The sequence below is a fragment of the Narcine bancroftii genome, chromosome 5 (genome assembly GCF_036971445.1).
Source record: "Narcine bancroftii isolate sNarBan1 chromosome 5, sNarBan1.hap1, whole genome shotgun sequence".
NCBI classification, from domain to species: Eukaryota; Metazoa; Chordata; class Chondrichthyes; order Torpediniformes; family Narcinidae; genus Narcine; species Narcine bancroftii.
This window is the reverse complement of record NC_091473.1, coordinates 235,524,127-235,540,547: the sequence shown is the minus strand read 5'-3', so window position 1 is coordinate 235,540,547 and position 16,421 is coordinate 235,524,127. Positions and strand designations below refer to the sequence as shown.

General features: G+C 37.0%; 1 protein-coding gene across 3 annotated transcripts in view; it reads left to right on the top strand.

Moving 5' to 3' along the window:
• Positions 1-16,421, top strand: part of itpr3 (inositol 1,4,5-trisphosphate receptor, type 3) — a 263,225-nt gene that overhangs the window by 234,275 nt on the left and 12,529 nt on the right. For 2 of the 3 annotated variants that reach the window (XM_069941706.1, XM_069941704.1), the window contains 5 exons: positions 163-335; positions 1,550-1,714; positions 3,571-3,763; positions 5,608-5,709; positions 12,692-12,816. In XM_069941706.1, coding sequence (XP_069797807.1) covers positions 163-335; positions 1,550-1,714; positions 3,571-3,763; positions 5,608-5,709; positions 12,692-12,816 — 758 coding nt within the window. The remainder of the gene's footprint in view (positions 1-162; positions 336-1,549; positions 1,715-3,570; positions 3,764-5,607; positions 5,710-12,691; positions 12,817-16,421) is intronic. The other variant, XM_069941707.1, reaches the window with a different exon arrangement.

Genomic DNA, 16,421 nt, shown 5'->3' with positions numbered 1-16,421 from the left:
TATAGACAGACGGATGCAATGTCAGCTTCCTATTGGCATCAGGCATTGTCTGAAGCCATGATATAAGGTTTCATAATAGTCTTAATAAATATATTGTCACTTATGAATGACTTCCGTTTGGGCTCAAAACACAGCAATAATCCAAATTTATTTTCCTTTCAGGAGCCCTCGATTCATCCTTTCTTTCACTTGTCTTTTGGAGTGTGATTGGCTTCTTAGTTGTTTCTTTGTTTACCAAGAAATATGGTATCAGGCCACTAATAATAGCACTGATAATTCGATCGATCTATTACATAGGAATAGGCTACACATTAACAACGCTGGGATTACTGAATGTAAGTACAAAATTGATAATCTTCAAAATTATTTTGAATTGGGGCGGCACCGTTAGCATACCTGTCACAGTGTTAGCGCGCAGGATTTGAATCCGGCGCTCTCTGCAAGGAGTTTGGATGTTCCACCCATGTCTGTGTGGGTTTCCTCCAGGTGCTCCAGTTTCCTCCCACCGTTCGAAACCTACCAAGAGTTGGAGGTCAATTAGGTGCAATTCAGCTTGTGGGCCGAAGGGGCGTGTTACCATGTTGTATGTCTAATTTAAAATTTTTTTTAAAATTTTTTAAAGCATGCAATGGTTGGTTTCACTCTTTAATCCTTATTGCCAAAACAATTGTTTAACAATAACATTGATCTTTTCTGCTTTTAGTTTGTTTGTTTTTTTGGTTACCCAGTTTATTTGTTGGAAACATAATTCTCCAAAGAATCATAGAAAATTAATACAAGGAGGGCCCACTTGGAAATGAGCAGATCAATAGATAGTCAGATAATAGGGAGGCACATATTTAATTATAGTTGACAAGACATGACACTTCAGTTTGTTTGCTGGATTAAATTGGTAAAATTCCAAGATCCTTGCACACAATCTCTGTTAAATTAATTTGTAGATCAGTTGACATATGGACATAGTTGTACAGAAATCCATGGTCCTGAAAGCTTTAGGTAGTTAACGAAAAAAGATTTATTCCAAATAATGGGACAAATTAGGTAACTCCAATACGTATGCATGTGTTTAAGGCTTGTACTGTGTAAAATTAGAGATTCATTTAGAAATTAGATTAATTTACAACATCGCTGTCATACAGTCCCCGTCACCTGGTTCATTTCTTAATCACCGATAATAATCTTTACTTGCTACTGCATGTTTTATCTCATGTATCGTAAAGGATCTATCCTGTTTCTTAGATAAATACTGAGGTTGGCAGCATTAATCACAAAGAAAGCATTTACTTTCACAAGTTCCCTGACCACATCTGACACCAGCTCAACATGAGCTGCCTTGTCGCCTCCACTGCTTCCAAGCTGTTGAACTGGTTCTCAGCGACCACTGCTAGCTAAGCAGAAATGCCCTCTTGCTGGAAAGTCAGAACCCATTGCCTCCGCTTGCCAAATGCCAGCAATCAGCAGAAACAATATTACACTCTAAATGCTGTAAATTTTTGGTTGTGTGTCACTATACTAATAATTAATTTTAATTTATTTCTGTTGTATTCAGCTCATCAACAAAATTGTGTATTTGGTCAGTTTTGTGGGCAATGGTGGGAAATTTATCATTGGATACAAGGCAATGATAATGGACATGGAGTTCCTATATCACATTGGATACATACTTACAAGTGTGCTTGGACTTTTTGTGCATGAATTTTTCTATAGTATCTTGGTAGGTTCTATTTTCATTTGTGACTATTTTATTCAGAGATAATTTAGCAGAATAATCAAAGAATATTCCATCTCACGTGCTACGTTGAGGTCTTCTCGCCAAATACGAGAAGCAAAATGTTATTTTCACTGGGGAAAAAAAAGTGTTTATGTCATGTTGCATTTATTAAACTCAGAAGCAAGATTTAAAATGTACAGTAAAACCACTGGTGTTCAGTTCCTATGGGGACTGGTAAATGCAGGTAAGTGGATTTTCCAGTTGCCTGAGATTGCGTGTTACGTGAATGTTACCAATTTTAAATACCTATGGTATTTTCTCTTTTTGCCAGTTGCTGATTGCTTGAATTCTGAATAACAGGGGTTTTACTGTATGATCTAACTGTTCCTCTATTTCATTCACCATTGTCTATGAAATGATTGTTTTAAAATATTTCAATCTCTAAGTAATTATAACTCAATCCTGTAATAATTTATTCATCTAATCACTTCAAAACAAGCATTTAGAATGGAATGGTTAAGATTAATACAATGTACTGAAATAAAGAATATGATGGTTGAGGATTTGTTCATCCTTTCAGCTTGTGAGCACACTGACAACTTTAAGAAACTCTAGATCAGACATAACAATGTCAGCTAGCCTTTCCCATTTATCATTGTAATAATGTGGAGGATCGTTGTTGATCCTCGATCCAGGTTCTGGGGTAAGGTCTCGATCAGCAGTTTGCTCTTACTTTTCTTCCGTCAATTCCCTTTACCTGCTGCACAGGTCTGTGGGAGATCTGTCTCCTCTGCAGAGGATCAAGGAGCTCCCCGAATATACAAAGGCATAAATTCTCCATCTGAAATTAGCCAGTCTCAAAACAGTCACCTCATAGGCAGCAAGCATGATCCCATCCGCATTAAAGCAACACAATGTCCATTTACACGGTGCACCATGTTGTGAACTAATCACACAGCTGTCTCCCTCCACTCCGGTATTTTTGCAGGTTTGGTTCCCATAAATCTTGAAAGTCACATGATTCCAGAGAGAAACAGGACTGTTGGAAATTTATCAGTCAGGCAGTTATTATCAGACAATTCACATCCCAGAGTTTCTCGCTGTCCTTGGTCAGAGCTAATGGAATTTCAGCTTGGTTGTTGTTGGCTGGCAAAACACATCCTAACCTCACAGTCCTTAGGCATCTGCAATTGTCTCAGCATTAGCATTAACCAAGTTGTATTTATGTATTCATATTTTGGGTAATTAATTAATGTGTTAATGTATTTGATGTATTAATCAAGATCATTCTAAATTAGAAAGGGCCTTACTTCCATAATAAACACTGATTTTTTTAAATATTTAAATTATTCTTGTTTTTATTGAATGATTCATTCAATAAAGATATTTTTGTTGATAGGTTTACACTGGAAAAGAATAGTTACCAAGCCTTTTCTTTTGTAACGTGCAAGATCAATTGACTCTCAACCAAATCCCAAAGTCAAACTTTCAATGGAATGTCTTAACTACACTTGTGTGAAATGTTCCTATTTCTCTTTATTGTCAAATTAGAGATAGTTGTTCCACATCACACTGTGAATGTGAGATCTGGTCAGAATCAGATTATTCTTTCTCAGCTCCATGTCAGTTGCATTTATCTGCTGCCCCAATGAAAAGAGAGCCCTCCATACCATCGTCTGATTAAAATCCGAATTACTGAGAGAAGGAATGTATTGTACAACCCGGTCCTTTACTTAAATTGCCTTGCAATGTAAAAATTTGGTTAACGTCTGATCATGCATATTCAAGATCATAGCATTGAAAAAAAACGGCTAAAAACTGAGAAATCTAAACGGCATTGATCTTTTTCTATATTTCAGCTGTTTGATTTGATCTACAGAGAAGAGACTTTGTTTAATGTTATAAAAAGCGTGACACGTAATGGGCGCTCCATCCTCTTGACAGCCGTGCTTGCTCTCATCCTTGTCTATCTCTTCTCAATTGTGGGTTTCCTCTTCCTCAAGGATGACTTCATTTTGGAAGTTGACAGGTTACCAAACAGCAAGCCTTCAGGTAAATCTAGTTCAGTGCTCCATCACTTTGCACAAAGGATTTGGGCTGTTACTTAGATAATGCTGTGAAGCGCAGAAGTATGCAGACGCTGTGATTGTAATAAAACACACAGTAGATGCTGTAGGGACTCGGCCGGTCTCGTAGTGTCCACAGAAATCAAAGATAGATTACTGGTGTTTTGGGCCTGAGCCCTTCTTCAAGGTTTAAGAAAAAAAAGCAGGCAAGCATCTGAATAAAGACTGGGGAGAGAAAAGGGGAAAAATGGGGGGGGGGGGGGGGGGGTGGGGAGTCCAGACCAACAGACAAAAGCTCATTGGATGTGATAAGAAAAGAAAGGTGAGAATTGATTTTGGCTTTCAAAAGGCAATCGACAAGGTGCCACACTTAAGGCTGCTAAACAAGACGAGAGGCCCTGGAATGACAGGAAAGATACTAACGTGGCTAGAGCATTGGCTGATCGGCAGGAAACCGAGAGTAGGAGTAGAGGTGGCAGATGAAATGCAATGTTGTAAAGCGTACATTTATGCACTTTGTTTGAAGAAATAGACTATTATTTAGATGGGGAGAAATTCAAAATTCTGAGGTGCAAATAAACTTGGGAGACCTTGTGCAGGATACCCTAAACATTGATCTCCAGGTTGAGTTGGTAGTGAAGAAGGTGAATACAATTTTGGCATTCACTTCTCGAGGAATAGGATATGAGCAGGGATGTAATGTTGAAATGCTATAAAACATATTTCAAGTACTGTGTACAGTTTTGGGCACCTTTTTTGAGAAAAGGTGAGCTGGTATTGGAGAGGGTTTAGAGAAGATTTACTAGAATGATACCAGGAATGAAAGGGTTAGCATATGAGGAAAGATTGTCGGCTCTTGGACTGGACTTGTTGGCCTACAGAAGGATGAGGGTGTCCTCGTAGAGGCATTTTGAATGCTGAAAGGCCTGGACAGGGTAGATGTGGCCGGTATGTGTCCACTGTCGGGGATTCTCGGATAAGAGGACATAACTTAAGGATAAAAGGGTGTCAATTTAAAACAGAGATATGGAAAATGTCTTTAGACAAAGGGTTGTGAATCTGTGGAACGTTGCCACAGGTGGTTATGGAAAGCAAGGTTGTTGGGTGTAGATTAATAGGTATTTGATTAGATAGGGGAAATCAAGGGATACAGGGAGAAGTCCAGGGAGGTGGGCTGAGATCAGCTCATAATTAGAATGGCAGAGCAGACTTGATGGGCCTACTTCTGTTCCTATATCTTGTGATGAGGACTTTTTGTCCATGGTGCCAAACATGGTGTAATGTCAGCACTTTTGTTTCTGAGTCAAAAGTTGGATGTTGAAGTCTCAAACTTAATCCAGGCAACAAAAAAAAACTGCAATATTAACTGCAAGTTAATTAAGTTGGATCGTCAGAGAATATCCCCGAGGGCTATTTTGAATATGATCAAGGGAGATATCCCTAATGTGTTGATTACAACTTAAAATAACTGAAATGGGGTTTTGGATCCTTTTCACATTCTTATGTGTAGAAAATTACTTGGCACAAAATGGCTGTTATTTTTAACCTGTAATAACAGACTGCACTTCAATAATTCTTCTTTGTGCTTTAACTGCTTTGGAACATCAAAGTAGTGATAAAGTTCCAAGTCCTTCTTATTCAAGGGCTGATGAGTGGGGAGTGTAAAGTATAATAAAATAGGTTCCCCCAAAAAAGACCAATAAAATTAGATGATAAAAATGATAAGATTTTTCGAGCACGAACAGCTTTGAGAATAGGGGTAAAAACAGAGCGAGGTGCAATAGCCGCAGTATTAAATAGATTATGTCTGAATTTTTTTGTTTTTGATAGGTCCCTTTGAAGTCCAAGGAATGGCAATGAAGGATTTCATTAATTCTTGCTCTGCCGATGATATAAACTGTTCTGCAGGCCTCTTGGACAGTATGACACAAGGTTAGCTTTTTCAAATTTAAACCACACAAAACAAATGTGTCAAAGCTTGCACCCCAGTGTACAGGGTTCATAGGCCATAGCACAGCAAAAGATGTGCATTGAATTAATTTGTGAAAATGTTGCTTATCCCTTTCTTTGCCATTTCCTACCCATCATCTTCAAGCTTAAATTATTGATATTCTCCACTTCCTTGTTGGTAGTGGGTTGCAAGTTATTACCAGTCACTGCACAAAAATATGCTTTTCCTCACAATCTCCTTATGTTTTTCAATCAAAACCTTAAACCTATATCCCTGATCCATCAAGCAAGCAATTTGTCTTTGTCTGCGTTCTAAACAGAGGCCCTATGCTCCACCCCACCCCAGCGGCCACGGCAGATTTAAGTAAATGACGTGCTTTCTTATCACCTCACGTAACATAAATATTTCTGATTTTTATGAAGTCAGTGAGATAGAAGTATTGAAAAAGAAAACAAAACTTGACTGCTTCACAGGGAATGAAGCCCGTAAACTTTGAGCAAAGTCCAAAGGGGGGTGAAAACTGAAAAAAAGTGAAGAATTTCTGCTCTATGTGATCTTAATCTGTTGTTAAGGCAAACAACCATTTGGTCTTCATTGCAAAGGGGTCTGGAGTTTTTGATGTCATTGCACAAGGTGTTGGTGAGAACTCCCCTGGAATACTGTGCAGATTTGATCCCCTTCCCTAAATAAAGATGTAATAACACTGGAAGCAGAACAAAGGAGATTAATTGGGCTAATTCCTGGGCTCAGAAAGTAGCTTGGGACTGTATTCCTTAAAGTTTGGAGAGAGTCTCAAATGACATAATGGCAAGATAAAGTGACAGCAATTTAAAGCTGAGTTATGTTAAAATTTCTTCTCTCAGAGCGTGGCAAATTCTGGGAAAAAAAATCAACATAATAAATAAATAGATAAATAAATAAATCCTGTTGAAAGATGAACCAGCTGTTATCATTGATACATTCCTGATAGTCATATTTAAATGTGTGGACGATCATCACTAATCTCATCTGATTCTGTTCATTTGTGTCAACAGTGTCCGCACTTTAGAAACTTTTTGAAAATCTAAGTCTTTATTTCTGCATAGTCATTGGATGTAGAAATCTATGGATATTCCTGTTCTGGAGCTAGAGTCATTGAAATGTTTAGGGGTTCTTAAACCAAGATGACCAGTGTAGACCAGAATTAAATTTAGGATATTCCAGGAATGAGGCACTGTAACATCTGGCCATGCATTTTGGACATTTGAAGCAGCTTTAATGCAATGTTTTAATAATATTTAGACAAATGATTGCATTCATGTTATTAATTATAATGAGCAGACTGATTAGAATGTTCAAAATCAACATACAGATATTTATTTACAAATAGATTTTACTTTAAAAAATCAGATTTGATTAATCTTATTATTTTAGAATTTTACCTGGAAAAGACAAGTGAATAGACACTGTATTGTTTAAATTTTGCTGTGTACACTGTCAAGGGAGACTGTCAAGCATTTTAACAACCATTTCAAAATCCCTCTAAATACCCACAGGTACTGAGTGACTTAAGCAGGCAAATTAAATTAAAAAAGCAAAAATTGAGGAACCAGCTGAAATAGATGCAATTAATGGTCTTCGCCTTCTGTATTGATCTGGATATCTTGCATGACTAATGGATTACAAGTTCCCAAAAGTTATGGCATAGCTTTAAAGTTCATTAATGAGATCATGATTGGACACAAATTGGAAATAATGGCATGAGAAATCAAAAATTAGCATCAAAACTGAGTCACTGTAAATGTGTGGAAAAGAAAAAGTGTATATCATGGCTATTGTGATTTATGGTGTGAAAAAAAAAAAAAAAAAAAAAAAAAAAAACTGATCTTGAACATAAATGAAGATGAGTAATTAAAGAATAGTTTTATTTCTGATGTCCTTGTGAGAAGCTTGTATTAATTATTCCAAAGCTCAGTGGGAAATGTGGTCATCACTTCAGTATAGAGTAGAATCCAATAGCTGTGATATGAATGGCTTTTTGGTTACTATCAATGATCAACTGCTGAGATAATTTCTGACTGTTCTTTAAGTAGTAATGTGTTGGGGTAAGGGGTGATGGAAAGCTAGATTCTGTGCCAAAATTCATCTTGGAAAATGAGTAAATGGATCCCCTTTTTAAAAAAAAAAACAGCCACTTTAAATTCCTGTGCAAGTTTCTGTCTTTTTTTTTCAATCTTTATTTAAAAGATAATAAAAACATAACATACAATCTAATAACAATCAAAAATTAATTTTACAGAAATATATATTAAAAAAGCAACCCAACAACAAAAATAACTGTCCCACCCACCCACCCCATCAGCCAGCTCATTTAAGGGGAGCCAAAAATATGAATTATGTAAAAAATATTATGTATTAATAACAATTCAGAGTCTATCTAAATATATATATTCCAAATATGGAAACCATTTATCAACAAAGAAAGAATAATTATGTAAATTATAAGTAATTGTTTCCATAACAATACAAGCTTTCAATTCATTATGCCAGTGTGCTATATTAATCTCTGTAGTATCTTTCCAGGCTCTAGCTACACATTTACGCACTACTGATAGCACTAAACGTACAAAAGCAATTTGAATTTTATCCAGCCCCATTCCTCTCAGAGAAGCCATATCACCCAACAAAAAAAATAGTTGGATCTAATGGTAATTTAAAGTTATATAATTTTTCCAAAACTATCTTAATTCCTTGCCAAAATGGTTGAACTTTAACACAAGACCAAATAGCATGTAAAAAATGTTCCAGTACATATACCACATGTAAAACAAGAATCCAAATCACTAAACCCATATTTTTTCAATTTCTCCAAGGTCAAATATAATTGATGTAGAAAATTATAATTAACCATTCCATATCTTACATTAGTCAATTTAATTGCATGATCCTGACACATATCCGCCCAATCATCTTCAAGGAAAATAAACGCTAAGTCACTTTCCCATTTAAGTTTAGATTTTTCCCAATCTGGTTTATCCATATTATCCTGTAACATGATACATAACCATTCTTTGGTACAGTGGAAATCAAAGATTCAAATCTCGTCAAAGTAGGTAAATTCACCTCTCTACCATAATTATCTTTTACCAAGGCTCTGAGTTGATAATATACAAACAAAGAATTTACAGATATACCAAATCTTTCCCTCAACTGATTAAAAGAAAGAAATTGTCCCTCTTCAAAACAATCCTGTATTGTCTTTATACCCTTAGAATCCCAACTCTAAATAATTATTAAACATTGCAAATTATATAATGGAGTTAAAATTGATAATTTACCTTTTGATCCCAAAACTATATTTCTTTTAATCCAAATCTATAACAAATGTTTCAATACTGGCATATTATGTTCCTGTAACAAATTTGAATGCCAACGAAATATATATTGATGTACCTCAGCCTCAGAAATACATACCATTTCCACCCTGGCCCAGCTAGGGGGTTGATCTAAATCCATCAATCTACTAACAAATTTCAACTGGGCCGCTTCATAATAATTTTGAAAATGTGGTAACTGAAGTCCACCCAACGCGTATTTCCATGCAAGTTTATGCAATGCCACTCGAGCTGATTTACCCTTCCATAAAAACTGCTGCACTGCCTTATTCAGATCCTGAAAAAATCCCTTTGAAAGTAAACAAGGTATTGACTGAAATAAATATTGAATTCTGGGAAAAATATTCATTTTAATACAATTGACCTGGCCAATCAAAGTTAATGGAAGATCTTTCCATTTAATCAAATCTGCTTTAATCACTTTTAATATAGACACATAATTTAACTGATACAATGATAGCATCTACAAACACACCCAAATATTTAATTCTATTTGTCCACTTTAATTTTGTAATAATTTTAAATTCAGAATAATCTCCTATTCCAACTGGTAAAATTTCACTCTTATCCCAATTAACTTTATATCTGGATATTTCTCCAAATTTCAACAAGCACTCTAGTAACTGCTTCAATGACCATTTCGGTTCTGTCAAATATATCAAAACATCATCCGCAAATAAATTGATCTTGTATTCTTCATTCATAACCTTCATCCCTCTAATTTCATCATTTTTCCTAATAGTCTGAGCCAACGGTTCCAAGTTTCTGTCTTTGAATAAGATGAGAAATTCAATGAGGATGGTGCTTTGTTGTTAGGTGGGAAGATGGACTTGGTATTCTGTTCAGCATTATGTGAAAACCCACGTTAAATCAATTGATATGAGTTGTTGATTTTGGCAGTGAAATTAAATTGATTGGGAAATATTGATTTTTGTGTTAAGATGGTTGCAGGTTCTCCTCTGAAACTTTTCATTTTGCTGATGACTAGAATGAGCCAAACAGCCATGGAATGAAATGAGATATTTTCTAAGAACATGCAATTATCCAGGAATGTAATAGCATACCGGTTAAATTACTGACCCAGCATTCAGAGGTCCCGGAAAGTCGCCAAGAATTTAAATTTGGGTAATTTAACCTGGAATTTAAAAAAATGTTTCTAACTCAATCCATGAAACTCTCAGATTGTTGTAAGATTAGCAATTGATTCATTCATTACCTTTAGAGAAGGAAATTGAGCCATTCTGTGACTTGGACCAATCAATGCATTTGACTTTGAAGAACCTCCTTGGGGGTAATGAAGGATAGACCATAAATTTTAGCATCACCCACCATCTCCATATTCTACGTGCAGAGGAATTAAAAAAAAAAATCCTTGGAACCCTTGCTCTAGTAGTGATCAGTTAAATTTGTCTCATTGACATTAACTGGGGTAACCTGCCCTAAATATGCAGACTAGCTTTTGGTGCAAGAGGACTTCACAGAGCTAAAAATTGGTCAGTCGAATGGCATACTGAAAGTGAGGAAGGAGACTCCATGGAAAGATTCAGGTGATTGTCAGTGTAAACCTCACATGATTACACACACAAAAAAAGTTGCCTTGAGAACAATAGGAGAAATATTGAAAAATGTTTCTCCAAAATCTTCCCAATTTGGGACATTCCCAAAACCAGTGCTTAGTGTGGCCTCTACAATTTTACACCTTCCACACAATGGATCAACATTGGCATAAAAATTAGATCATTTAAGTTTAGACATATGTATTCTGTTACCAGCTTAAATAGTAATAAACAGTGTCTCGCACAAAATGACGGATCATTAATCAAACTAAGAGTGGGATGTCGGGCTTCATCTGAAAAAGAATCCCATTCCCAATCATTTTTAATCTTAATTGACATTAGTCTTAAATCCAATAAATTATTATAAATATGTGATATTAACCTACTGCCAATCAAAAAATATATCAAGAATATTTAAGTCTGCTAGATGAGACAAAATGTCTAACTTGTAAATATCTAAACAAAATGTCTATTGGAAAGCTTAAATTTAACTGTCAATTGTTAAAAAGAAGCAAAATCTTTACAGATAAATAAATTGTTGTAACTCCTAATAGCTGATCTGTATCATTCTTTAAAACCCTCAGCTTTAACAGAAGGTGGAAAAAAAAGTGGTTATCTACAATGGAACTCACCAGGGAAAAACTATTACAAGCAAAGCATTTCCAAAATTAATTCCATATTTTTAGTCTATTCCTCATTATCTGATTGAGTCAGTTTAGAAAAACTGATAGTAAAGCGGAACCTAAAAGTGCCAACAGAGATGTTTTCCCAGGAAAATTCAATTCCATTTCCATCTAAAGAGGACCAACAAATTAATTGATCAAATTTTAATAGTAAAAGCAAACTACATATATTAATCGGCCAGAGAAAGTCCTCTATTCCTTAGCATTTTCTGAAGATGGGTTTCATTTATGGGTTTTGTTTTCTCTGCCATATATGAAGAAATAATTGAATCTAATGAGTTGGAAAATAATTTGGGAATAAACATTGGTAAAGGTTGGAAAAGATGTAGAAATTTAGGTAAAATATTCATTTTAATTGAATCAATGTGTCTAATCATTTTAATCGAATGTGGAAACCATCCAGATAGAGATACTTTAATCTGATGAAACAAAATTTTGTAGCATTATTCAATAATGCTTTTTATAACTCTTTGTAATTATAACTCCTAAATTTGGAATTGGTCCTTAACTATCTTGAATGGAAAGTTAGAATACATAGAAATGGTCTCTTTAAAGATAAGAGTTCACTTTTTTAGACTAAAATAGATCCATGGCTTTATTCATGATCTGATTATACCTTCTCAATAGAAGGTTTAAGCTTTTAGTACACTGATAGCCAGATAGAGGGTTTTAATGAAGTGGAAAGACGAACTTCCACTGACTAATAGCAGTCGCTACATGATGGAATGACATATTTAAATTTGGAAAAAAATCACTTTGAAAAGATATGGGGTCCATTCATAGATTATTATCATGGTTGGTGGTTTTAGGCTGTTGGACTGCTCCAGCGATACTCTGTCTGGCTTCTGGAGGTAGCGATGCAATCCAGTTTTGTTGTTCTCCTCTGGTTTTTTTATATAAGTAACCTTGATTAGAGGGAGATGTTAGATCAGTGTTAGTTTAGGTTTTAGGTTGTTTTCTTTGTTTCATAACACAAGTTGATTAATTGGAGTTTATATATGATGGTCCTGGACTATAATAGTAATATTAAATGATATTTTACCAAGTTATGGGCAGGTGGCTTATAAAATAATTCATTTTTAATAATAATATTAATTAATAACAAAAATGGAAACTGTTAATTAGAGCATTTTTACCAGTTATATATTATGTACCTGTATTCATTTTGATATTTCCCTCTGTTATGTTAAGACAACATGTATATGAGATTATTACATTGAACTCAATAAAAACATTTAAAAAGAAAGAGAACAATTGGACGATCGTATTCTAATTATTGAACATAGCAATTTTCAAGGGGTGCTGAAGGCTAAGTCTAATTTACTTTTGCTCCTACTTCTGTCATCATAGCTGAGGAAGAGAATGACAAGGAGCGTGCTTGTGACACTCTTTTGATGTGTATAGTAACGGTATTGAATCATGGTCTGCGTAATGGAGGGGGTGTTGGCGATATCCTCAGGCAACCTTCAAAAGATGTAAGTAAATCTTCATTACAATGCATTTGGAAACACTGGTCTCTCACATTTGCAGTTCAAAGCTTAAAATCTTACATACGGTTACCATAATTATTACGACTGTCTTAAAAGCAAGGGCCAGTTTATGAGGTTATCTCATAAATGCTTCAGGAAACCTCTCAACAACTGGCTGTCTGTTTATAAGTTTTATTTACAGTTATTCATTATGCACGAGAAACTGCTTCAATATCATTGCAATCAGAAAGGCTAAAACTCATTATTTATTAGGTCTTTTTGTTTCTCTGCATTATTCTTATTACAATTGTTTCAAAAGGCTGGCTATAAGTGAAGATGTGTACGGAAGAACTCACACCAATGTCTATCAAGTAAAATAAAATGTTAACTTCTCAACTGTTTCTAGTTTAAAGGTTGTTAAATATAATCTCTCCTTTTTTTAAATCTTTATCTCTTGATGATTTCCATATTAACTTCCATTCCTCTTACCAAAAGGATTGAATAGTAAACCAGCTGTGAGGGACTGTCTGCTTATGAGTCGGTCGTTAAAAGCCACTAAATGTGACAAGTGATTTAAGATCAGACATTATCCAATTTCCTTGTGTGAATTAGCCCAACCTGTTATTTGGCATCTGCTCTGATCATTCAAATGCGGATTCTACATAAAGAAAATGCAGGCAAACCAACGCTTTCAGCTTAAAAACATTCAGCATTGTTTACATTTTTAATCCTAACTATGCATTGTGAATATTAGGTGTAACTTTTGCCAGGGCCAATTTGGAGCATGATTGGTAACCTAGGAAAAACTGACAGAGATGTCAGGGAATGAAAAAAAGATTTTTTTTGCTATTGCTAATATTGCTATTCATGTGGTTCAAAATCCAGTTGGAGATCAAAACAATTTGGATAAAGGGATATTAATATCAGGATGGCAAACCTTGATTTTAAAAAGACATAACTAAGATGGAGATTAACATTAATTGTTGGGTTAGGATGTTAAAAATGATCTTTCAAGTGGTCAGTTAAATGAAAGGATAAAGGTAAAAAGAGACCCAGATAAGCCAGGTCATTATGAAACAAAAAGCAGCTAATGCGTAAGGCAGAAAATCTAGAAAAAATAAAAAAATATATATCAGCTGTAATTTCTCTATGATAAGGTACGGAGATGAAGAGGAACAGAGTCAGGAAGCAGAGCGGTCAGGATCAGTGGACATAGCCATGAGACATCAAATATAGGGCTGGGAGGGATTTGCCAGTGTAGTGTGTGCGAATATAAGTATATCTCTATGAAATGGTCTACTTTGTGGTCTGCCTGTTGGCAGAATGTTGTAGCAGCCACTACTCTTGTTTGAGAGTTGTCATTCTTCACTAAAATATCTTTTTTGGTACCTCCACCTCTGTTCTTTGGCTTGGCTTCGCGGACGAAGATTTATGGAGGGGGTAAAAAGTCCACGTCAGCTGCAGGCTCGTTTGTGGCTGACAAGTCCGATGCGGGACAGGCAGACACGGTTGCAGCGGTTGCAGGGGAAAATTGGTTGGTTGGGGTTGGGTGTTGGGTTTTTCCTCCTTTGCCTTTTGTCAGTGAGGTGGGCTCTGCGGTCTTCTTCAAAGGAGGTTGCTGCCTGCCAAACTGTGAGGCGCCAAGATGCACGGTTTGAGGCGTTATCAGCCCACTGGCGGTGGTCAATGTGGCAGGCACCAAGAGATTTCTTTAGGCAGTCCTTGTACCTTTTCTTTGGTGCACCTCTGTCACGGTGGCCAGTGGAGAGCTCGCCATATAACATGATCTTGGGAAGGCGATGGTCCTCCATTCTGGAGACGTGACCCATCCAGCGCAGCTGGATCTTCAGCAGCGTGGACTCAATGCTGTCGACCTCTGCCATCTCGAGTACTTCGACGTTAGGGATGAAAGCGCTCCAATGGATGTTGAGGATGGAGCGGAGACAACGCTGGTGGAAGCGTTCTAGGAGCCGTAGGTGGTGCCGGTAGAGGACCCATGATTCGGAGCCGAACAGGAGTGTGGGTATGACAACGGCTCTGTATACGCTTATCTTTGTGAGGTTTTTCAGTTGGTTGTTTTTCCAGACTCTTTTGTGTAGTCTTCCAAAGGCGCTATTTGCCTTGGCGAGTCTGTTGTCTATCTCATTGTCGATCCTTGCATCTGATGAAATGGTGCAGCCGAGATAGGTAAACTGGTTGACCGTTTTGAGTTTTGTGTGCCCGATGGAGATGTGGGGGGGCTGGTAGTCATGGTGGGGAGCTGGCTGATGGAGGACCTCAGTTTTCTTCAGGCTGACTTCCAGGCCAAACATTTTGGCAGTTTCCGCAAAGCAGGACGTCAAGCGCTGAAGAGCTGGCTCTGAATGGGCAACTAAAGCGGCATCATCTGCAAAGAGTAGTTCACGGACAAGTTTCTCTTGTGTCTTGGTGTGAGCTTGCAGGCGCCTCAGATTGAAGAGACTGCCATCCGTGCGGTACCGGATGTAAACAGCGTCTTCATTGTTGGGGTCTTTCATGGCTTGGTTCAGCATCATGCTGAAGAAGATCGAAAAGAGGGTTGGTGCGAGAACACAGCCTTGCTTCACGCCATTGTTAATGGAGAAGGGTTCAGAGAGCTCATTGCTGTATCTGACCCGACCTTGTTGGTTTTCGTGCAGTTGGATAATCATGTTGAGGAACTTTGGGGGACATCCGATGCGCTCTAGTATTTGCCAAAGCCCTTTCCTGCTCACGGTGTCGAAGGCTTTGGTGAGGTCAACAAAGGTGATGTAGAGTCCTTTGTTTTGTTCTCTGCACTTTTCTTGGAGCTGTCTGAGGGCAAAGACCATGTCAGTGGTTCCTCTGTTTGCGCGAAAGCCGCACTGTGATCTCTGTTACTACATTACCAAATAGCCCCTACACATTAAATCAACAGGCAAGATAGAATTTCACAGTTGGAGGTTGATGCAGAATTTTGTTTCAGGTTTGGGACAATAGAAAGTGGGGTTCGCTAGATAAAGCAGGTGATGATGACACAGTGGATAGATTGGAGTGGACACTATGAATAGATTGGAAAGGTCAAGAAGTACAAGAGTTGTCAGCAATTTGTTTTGTGTCTAGAGTAAGTGGAGATGTCACAACAGTGATTAATATCACAACTCCAGAGAGGGCATAAAACAGAGTGATATGGGCATATGCAAAGAGAGGAAGGAATGCATTAGCGAAGTGGTAAGCACAACGGTATTACTGTGCCAGCAACCCTGGTTCGGATCCATTGTTGTCTGTAAGGAGTTTGCATGTACTCCCAGTGTCTGTGTGGGTTTCTTCTTGTTGCTCCAGTTTCCTCCCACCCTTCAAAATGTAGGGGAATGGACTGTAAGTTAATTTGGGCATCATGGGCTGGAAGGGCCTGTTCCTGTGCTGTATGTGTGTAAGAAATAAAAAAAACATTTTGGCTCAAGACGGTTGAACATCAATGATTTTTTTTTACAATTGTCATGTTTGACAATGCAACTGCCAACCAATGGAAGTGAAAAGTTGGGTGACATACAACATGCAATTTTCAGATCTTTTTAGGTCCAGTACTGTGGGATCATTGAATGTGAAGCCTGGCAAATGAGATAATTCATGAA